Source organism: Mustelus asterias, chromosome 13, assembly GCF_964213995.1.
Source record: "Mustelus asterias chromosome 13, sMusAst1.hap1.1, whole genome shotgun sequence".
NCBI classification, from domain to species: domain Eukaryota; kingdom Metazoa; phylum Chordata; class Chondrichthyes; order Carcharhiniformes; family Triakidae; genus Mustelus; species Mustelus asterias.
Window position 1 is genome coordinate 15,922,153 of NC_135813.1, and position 8,390 is coordinate 15,930,542.

Here is an 8,390-nt window from a genome sequence, read left to right on the forward strand (position 1 = left end):
GCCCAAGATGGGGTGTAAAGTCTCGTCTTGTCAGCTTGGATCTTGTTTGTCCCTCCTGTGGGGGCCATGAATTGGATTTGATTTGAATTTGGTTTTTTGGATGGAATGGAAATTAATTTTAAAAAAAGCTTTTATCAACCACCAAGGTTAAACTGGAAATCTGACCATGTGATGTGTTGTCGTTGTAACTTGGGTATAAATCAAGCTTTGTTTAATTGCGTAATTTCACCCTCTCAGCATTAGTTTCCACAGTGTATTCTTCACATTTTTTCACACAGTCTGATTCATGCTAGTCAGATTTAGTGCAGAGCTTTTATCCGTTTTCTAATAGTTTTCTTGTTCCAAAACTTCTGGCTCTGAATCTGCTGTAATTGTTGAACTGATGCAGGCTGACACTGTAATTGCATTGAATTTTGTCTCCAAACCATCCTGTCACAGAAATTCCTGCAATTGTTCAATTATATGACATAAGCTCCTTATGTTAGATACAGGCGCTTCCTCAGTTAATTGGAAGAAATTACCCCAAAATCTAAATTATTCATGGATTCTGCTTGCTGCACTTACCCTTGTCTCAGGTTATAGTTAACTCTATTAAACTGCAAGACTTTGTTGCATAATTGGAAGTGGAATTACTACGCAGTCTCTGTTAATATAAACTTAAAGAGTATGAGTTGGTGCAATGTGTGTGAGCAACAGAACTGCTCTTGCACAGTTCCTTGTGGGTGGTTACACATAAACATTGGCAGAGATCAAGGAGAAGCTTCCTTGAAATAGGACACAGTATTCAGAAAGAAAATAGCTTACAAAAAGGCAGAAGGTGATCTCTGAAAGAATAAAAGAAACGTGCCTAAAGGTTGAAATATAGTGAATAGCTTAGAGAGTATCTTTCTGAAAAAGCAAATTCCTTAGTGTAATTAAGCATTTTGAACCTTACAATTCGACCTAATCTCAGACATGTCTATGTGCACGTATAAATGTATCAAACAGAATAAATTTAAAACTTGCAACAGGCCAAGGTTTATGGGAGCCCAAAGTGGGCTCAAGGATTAATGGTCAAATAGTTACCCTAATACATTTTTCCTTGAGTTAAAAGATCTGGCAATGTTGGAAAACCTTAGCGAGGCAGCATAGCTCCCAGCCTTCCCAGCATTTCAAGGGTCTGATGCTGAAACAATCCCTTCTCTGTTTGTTGCTTATGAGTAGTGGGGCCTGATTCTAAGCAACGACACAACATATCCCAGTGCCTGGCCTTGGAGATGCCACAGAGATTATTTATTTTTTGAGTTGCTGTGAAGTGGCCTTTTGCTCAAAGAAATACTCAAAACATTACATTAATTGAGACCCCTTTTGCTGAAATCTTCACTAAAATAATACATGATGTCATTTTTTTTACAAGTTCTTTTTGAAAAACAATTAAGAGTATTTTGTCCATTTAAACTGAAGGATGCAATATTGTTTTCAACAGGAGAAACGCATTGTCTCACTGGACGCAGCTAATGCCCGATTAATGAGCGCATTGTCACAGCTGAAGGAGAGATATAGCATGCAAAGCCGCAATGGAATCTCCCCGACCAATCCCACCAAGCTGCAGATCACTGAAAACGGGGAATTCAGAAATAGCAGCAACTGCTAATTTGATGATCCGTATCTACAAAAGGAATTAGCATATACCACGAGTGCTTACAACGCAAGATGTATTAAAGCACAGGCATCAGCTGCAGCAACAAACAAACTTACGTCCAAATGTCTTTTGATCAAATTTGTGTTTTGTTTATAAAAAGTACATTTAAATGGCTATCTGGAGCCATAAGGAAGCATGTTGTTAAGGGGGAAGAAAGTAGTAAGCCTTGGATAGTTTTCAATCAAACCCCTTGCACTGGAATACGATTGAATCCATGTAATAAAGAATGCTTGGGTGCTGAACCTCACCTTCAGTGTGCAGTCGGATGGTGATGATGAAATTACACTAACCACAAAGCTGGGCAGAGAAATGTTGTTTCCCACTGACGCAGGTTCTTCTGGTTATTCCTGGACCACTCCACATTAAGTACAAACATTATATAATATCCTCAACGTCAAGTGGATCCATTGACAGTCAACTTACCTTGTAAATACCTCTCGAGTAGAAACTGGGGATGTTTGGTTATTGTTTTATTTCCACCAGAATTGGGTATACAGACCTAACAATATGCCAGTTTTGTACAGACTACAGTACTCCTTCCAGTTGTTATGTATACAATGACTTACCGATAATAGCATTTTCCGATTTTGAACTACCACATAATTCAGCAGCAATTTGTATCCATGATGGATATGTAAGGGAAAGAATATCTGTCAGTTGCTGTTGACAGCTCTCCAGCTCAGTCTTTGTATTGCACTTTTATCCTACACATGAAGTTGTTTTTGGGGAATACAATTTTCCTATTTTGAAACCTTTTGTAAGGAAATGCTACTTCTTAACAACTCGTGGCAATGTGCGGATTCGTGCGCAGTCTGCTATCTGGATCATATTACTCAGCATGACCACAACTAGGTAAAGCCATCTTCCGTCTGAGAAAAATGCTTTTGAGGTTTGAAACTACTACAGGAAAGTTACCAAAGTGATATCAGAGAGTGAGGATTGCACTGGGAGTACTGCATAAAACAACTTATTTACTGAGAAAACCTGTCCACAAAATGATTCTTTGACTCAATAATCAGAAGTGATATGAAATACTGCTCATGAATCAAAGTGATATATAAAAGAAACAGATGGCAGGCTTGTATTCACTGTAAGTATGGGAATCACTACTTTTGGATGCATATGATACAGATTTATCTTCTCTGTTATCTTGAGTCGACTTGATAAGCTGGTATTTCTTTCATTTGTGCACCATTTGCTTTTAAATTTCCTTTTACCATCAAAGCTTTCCTGCACAAATTGATGCATTTGTTTGGTGCATTTATCTTCCATATTCTGCTGCTCCCATGGAAACAGATGGACTTGGCTTACTGCTGCTTCAAAAAGAAACCTGATTTTAAAATTAAACCTTTAAAAACTATACAGTAAGAATAGTTCTATTAAATTTATACCTATGCGTGTTTGTGAGGGCATTTTTTTTTAAAAGCCCAAGAGAAAGAATGACTTTCTTCCCGGTTTTTATTTTTAACGGTGAGTCAGTTTTTGCATCTGTACTGTGTTAAAATTCTGTGTATCCGACATAAACTGTATATAGTTAACATCTGTTTCTGGTACTGCTTGTCTCAAAGTCGCAACAGAGTGACTGCATCTTTAACTGCTGTTTATGTTGTTAAAAATATGTCTGATAAAAGCCAGTGGTGGCAAATTAAAACCACTCTATATAGGCAAACAAAATCACTGTGTGATTGCAATCTGTGGTTCTGTAGTTCTCAAGGCCATTTGTTAAACTTATTGACTTTTCAGATTTGCAGCATCTTGAGTTGCATTTGTATCTAGCTATACCGACGTATGACAAGTATCATGACTGCACCAGTGATTCAGCATAATAAGCCAACTAGCCAGCTCAGAATGGTTTCACAGATAAGGGGGATGGTTCTGCGTACTGATTTAGGTACTGCCATGGAAAGCGAGAAGCCCAAGGGGGAAACTATCACAATGCCCTGAAATTTCATGCATTAGGAAAACTGAGATGTGCCATATGTAATCATATATATAATAGCATAGTAAACAGGGATTCAATAGTCTTAATAATAGAGATGTGAAAGATCTTTCTAAATGCACTGCTTAACAGGAATGCCTATTCCTAACCAATAACCGGGTAGCTTTGTGTCATTACAATTAAGCAATGTCAGCCTTCTGAGGGATTTTTTATATTATTTTATAGGGGGTTTGTAATTGTTGTTTAAAAAGTTTTATAATTTTAAGTGCATGTAAAATAATCTGTGGATCCATAAAAGGCCATGTTTACAATTTGAATTAAACTGCACACTGTTAATTTTATTTCCTTTATAAACTGTGAAAGCCCTTTAAAGTAAATAATTCCTCTACATATAAAAGCCACTCGATAATTCTTAATAATTTTTCTTTGTTATAACTCCTGCGCAGTAAATGGAAGCCCATTGGCCTTAAGGGGTCTGTCAGGGTCTAGTAGGAGTTTGTCACAGGGTGTCCTTGCAGTCACCAATTCTCTGTAGCTTCTGCAGTGCTATTTCTGTTGCTGTATATTACTAATAACATTGGTTTTCTTTGGGTAGCTGACACTGTCTTCTTTAGAAGGGAGCCCTGGGGATTATTAACGTTTGCAAAGGGTCCTGGTGTGTGTATGTGTGTGTGTATGTCATTGTCTGCAGGGAGCTCCCCAGACAAACAAAATTAGAAAACCATATATGTGCTAAACATACGTGCATTCAGATTCATTTAGAAATGCACCATATTTAGTATTACACCCAAGGATGCTTAAAAACAATTTTCTCCACTGTGACATTGTTTTCACCAAATACTAACAGTGAAAAGCCAAAATACTTGAAGAGCAGGTTTTTTTTTCCTAAAAATAAATAATGTACATATTTAGAAGATTCTGTCAACCTCCTAAAGTGTTTGAACAGCGGTGGTAGGAGCTTAAACAGTGCTAGATTCCAAGATGCCAATGGTCTCATGATCTGCAGCACTTTCTTCAGATAGAAGTTTTCCTTAAAAGGTGACACTGTTTAGCCTCCTTAAACAGAGCCAAAGATTCTGTATCCATTAGCATCTTGGGATACTGTAAATTTGTTAATTTCCATTGGCAGATTTTAGCCTGAAATGTGTGAACTGCAAATCATCAAGTTATTCCCAGTGTTTTAAAAAAAAATCCACAGAAACCCTGCAATTAATTGGAACCGAAAGCTGTGCTGTTGGCTCTGTCTGCAAAGTTGGAATGAAAAAATATACAGGAATAGGTTGTTTCAAAAAGTATTTGTTTTGCTTTTGCTTCAAAAAGCTAAAAAATTCGATGTTGGACATTGTTTTCAACATTCTTTCCAGAGCCTAAATTGAAAATGCGATTGTACTATCACACAATATGTGGCATGCGCCTGATTCTTTAATTTGCTGCAAACAAATCTGAACTTAAAATAATTCAAATTATTCTCTCTGCATCTTTGTCCTTAAACGCTGTGTTTAAGGACGTGCCTCCAATTAACTGGTGCCTATTGATACTTGTCCCTGAAAAGCTGTTGTACGTTTTATATCCTTACACTTTTGTAAGTATGTTTAAAGTTTAAAGTATTTGCTGGACTCACTTCAGCTTACTTAACCTGTAATAATGTACAGAGAAGTTGGTTGTGTCAAAAATATGTGGCTGTGCAATTTATGTACATTTGCAACTAGACTTATTAAAGTTTTATTTAGCTATTTTAACTGATTTGTGTAATGTCATTGTTGTAAACAGTTTGTCACCTGGGACATTATTGTTACAGACACTTTCCATCACAAAACATGAAGGTGTTACAAATTAGTTGTGTTGGTATTTGTGTAGTAAACAGTGAGGAAGATGTCAATAGACATCAAGAGGATATACAGGCTTGTAGAATGGGGATGATGGATGAAATTCAATGTGGAAAAATGTCTGATACATTGTGATAGGAAGAATGAGGAGAAATGATCTAGACTAAATGTTACAATTTTAAAAGGAGAAAGATCTAGGATTGCTTGTGCACAAATCTGTGGAAGTGGGTGACAGGTTAATAAAACGGAATAAACCAAACTACCCTTCTCAAACTGGGGTTCACAGAGCCTTTCTAGGGGCAGTGGTGGATTTGCAAAGTAAAGTGGAAGTGCTTAACAAGCAAGGCCAGCCTTGCTGTGGGCTGATATAGGGCCAACTTACTTTCAGTCGGGGTTGGAGCAGAGTGCAACCACATGTGCAGCACAGATTAAGTGGTTGTCTTACCCAGGGAGGGAAACGTATGGAGGAGCGCTAAGAGTGACACAAAGAACGCACCATCTTCAAGTAACCCAAGAAAACCCATACGTAAATAACCCATTTTCTTAGAAAGCACCATTAAAACAGTCTCTACATGCAGCAAAATGAATATTGCCTAGGGGTTCATGATACAACCATTTGTAATGGGAGTCCTTCAAGCAAAAAAGTTTGAAAACCACTGGCATAGAGTAAAGAAACAAGCACGTTGTGCTAAACCTTCATAAAACTCTAGTTCAGCCCCCGCTGAAATACTGCATTCCCTTCTGGGCACTCACTCTTTAGGAAGTATGTGAAGGCTTTGGAGAGGTTGCAGAGTGATTATAATTCTCTGGATAGATTGGAGAAACTGATGTTCTGCTTAGGGGAGGGAAGGCTACGGGAGGAGATTTGGTAGAGGTGTTAAAATCAAGAAGGGTTTGGTTAAGAGTAAAGAGAAACTATCTCCATTGGTTCAATAAACAGATTTAAGATGAGTGGCAAAAATGAACAAGAGGCAACATGAAAAATGTTATGCATTGTGTGGTTAGAATTTAGAATGCACTGCCTGATAGGATGATGGATACAGATTCAATAGTTGCCTTCAAAAGAAAATTGGAGAAATACTGAAGGAAAAATGATAGCAGTGACATGGGGAAAAAGCAGGGAGTGGGACTGACAATGTGTTGAATGGCTTTCTTCCATGCTGTACCAACCACCGATTCTATGATTTTTAAACACCATTTTATTTACATTGAGTTGTAATTTATAAACATCACACCATCATAATTTGCAAGTATAAATAACTATTAATGAGCTCTACAAATGAGGATTGAAAATACAAAATTCACATGTTTTCAATTCATTTAGGAATTAGAAAACAATCTCCACAAAACAGTGGGTAGTTGGAACATGCTTCAAGAGAATTCATTGCAATTTGTGATAAATTGATTGCCTGACTCTGTATGCTTATCTGCCTCCCTTTCTTTCTCCTGTTTCCATGTCTCCCCCTCTCTTTCTCATCTGTCTCCATCTTTCCTGTCTGGGAAGATCCCATGTACGATAAGTTGCAATCCAGCTCATTGTTGACAGGTACCCAAGGGAGCTTTACTCTGAATCAACAATGTACTTTATCTGATCAGGCAGTCCTTGATGCTGACAGCTGATACTCATTGCCTCACTGAGCTCAAAAATAAGAGCAAAAATAACCCCTTAAAAAGTGATATTACTTCAGTCAGCATTTGTTTGAATGAAGGCAAGGTCCAGATATTTTAGCTGCCCTTCTGGACTGCAATAGCTGCACGAAAATTCAAGGAGCAAAAAACTTATTGACAACCGTTGTGGGGAGTGGGGGCATCGTCAGTCTTGACCTGCTTCTGTTGAGGCAGACAGCATTGTGCTACCAACTGCATTTATAAGACTCGCAAGTCAGAATTTTGACTAAATTCAATTTCATTAAGGTGCAGGACAGCAAGGTACCAATGTAGTCCTGTTCCCTGCAGAATGATGTCCTTAGTTAAGTACTCAGCTCAGTGCCTGTAATGTCGGAATGGTGTATTGGTTTGTATTTTTATTTAATTTTAATATTACCCTGTCATTAATATCCCAGTAAGAGTTTTAACAACAGGTTAAAGTCCAACAGGTTTATTTGGTAGCAAACACCATTAGCTTTTGGAGCGCTGCTCCTTCGTCAGATGGAGTGAAAATGTGCTCTCAAACAGGGCACAGAGACACAAAAATCAAGTTACAGAATATTGATTAGAATGCGAATCCCTACAACCAGCCAGATCTTAAAGATATAGACAATGTGGGTGGAGGGAGCATTAAAGAACGACACAACAGCGCAGAGTCGCTGAACAGAAACTGATAGCCAAGTTCCGCACACATAAGGACGGCCTAAACCGGGATGTTGGATTTATGTCACATTATCAGTAACCCCCACAGCTTGCCTCCTGGACTTGCAGGCTGTCCTGTCTGGAGACAATACACATCTCTTTAACCTGTGCTTAATGCTCCCTCCACCCACATTGTCTTTATCTTTAAGATCTGGCTGGTTGTAGGGATTCCCATTCTAATCAGTATTCTGTAACTTGATTTTAATGTGTCTCTGTGCCCTGTTTGAGAGCACATTTCCACTCCATCTGACGAAGGAGCAGCGCTCCGAAAGCTAATGGTGTTTGCTACCAAATAAACCTATTGGACTTTAACCTGGTGTTGTTAAAACTCTTACCGTGTTCACCCCAGTCCAACGCTGGCATCTCCACATCATTAATATTCCAGCCATCATCTCCCTGTTAGCTGCTGAATTTGTCTATTTTTGTTGCTACAAGATTGCTCCATGTTTTCACATTTTTAACTCGATTACTTAGTCTATATATGAAACTTGTAATGCAAGTCACACTGCAGTTGAGCCTTTGGGTAGTAAATATGTTTCTTAATACGATACTATTATTAATATTACTTCAGCATGCAGCCCAGTGTGACCCAAGC

At 38.2% G+C, this 8,390-nt stretch overlaps 1 protein-coding gene across 4 annotated transcripts in view; it reads left to right on the top strand.

Moving 5' to 3' along the window:
- LOC144502464 (disabled homolog 2-interacting protein-like) overlaps window positions 1–5,357 on the top strand; it is a 398,032-nt gene extending 392,675 nt beyond the window's left edge. For all 4 annotated transcript variants that reach the window (XM_078226399.1, XM_078226400.1, XM_078226401.1 and 1 more), the window contains one exon: window positions 1,466–5,357. In XM_078226399.1, the coding sequence (XP_078082525.1) occupies window positions 1,466–1,633 (168 nt within the window). In that variant the 3' untranslated portion in view covers window positions 1,634–5,357. The remainder of the gene's footprint in view (window positions 1–1,465) is intronic.
- Window positions 5,358–8,390: the final 3,033 nt, after the last annotated feature.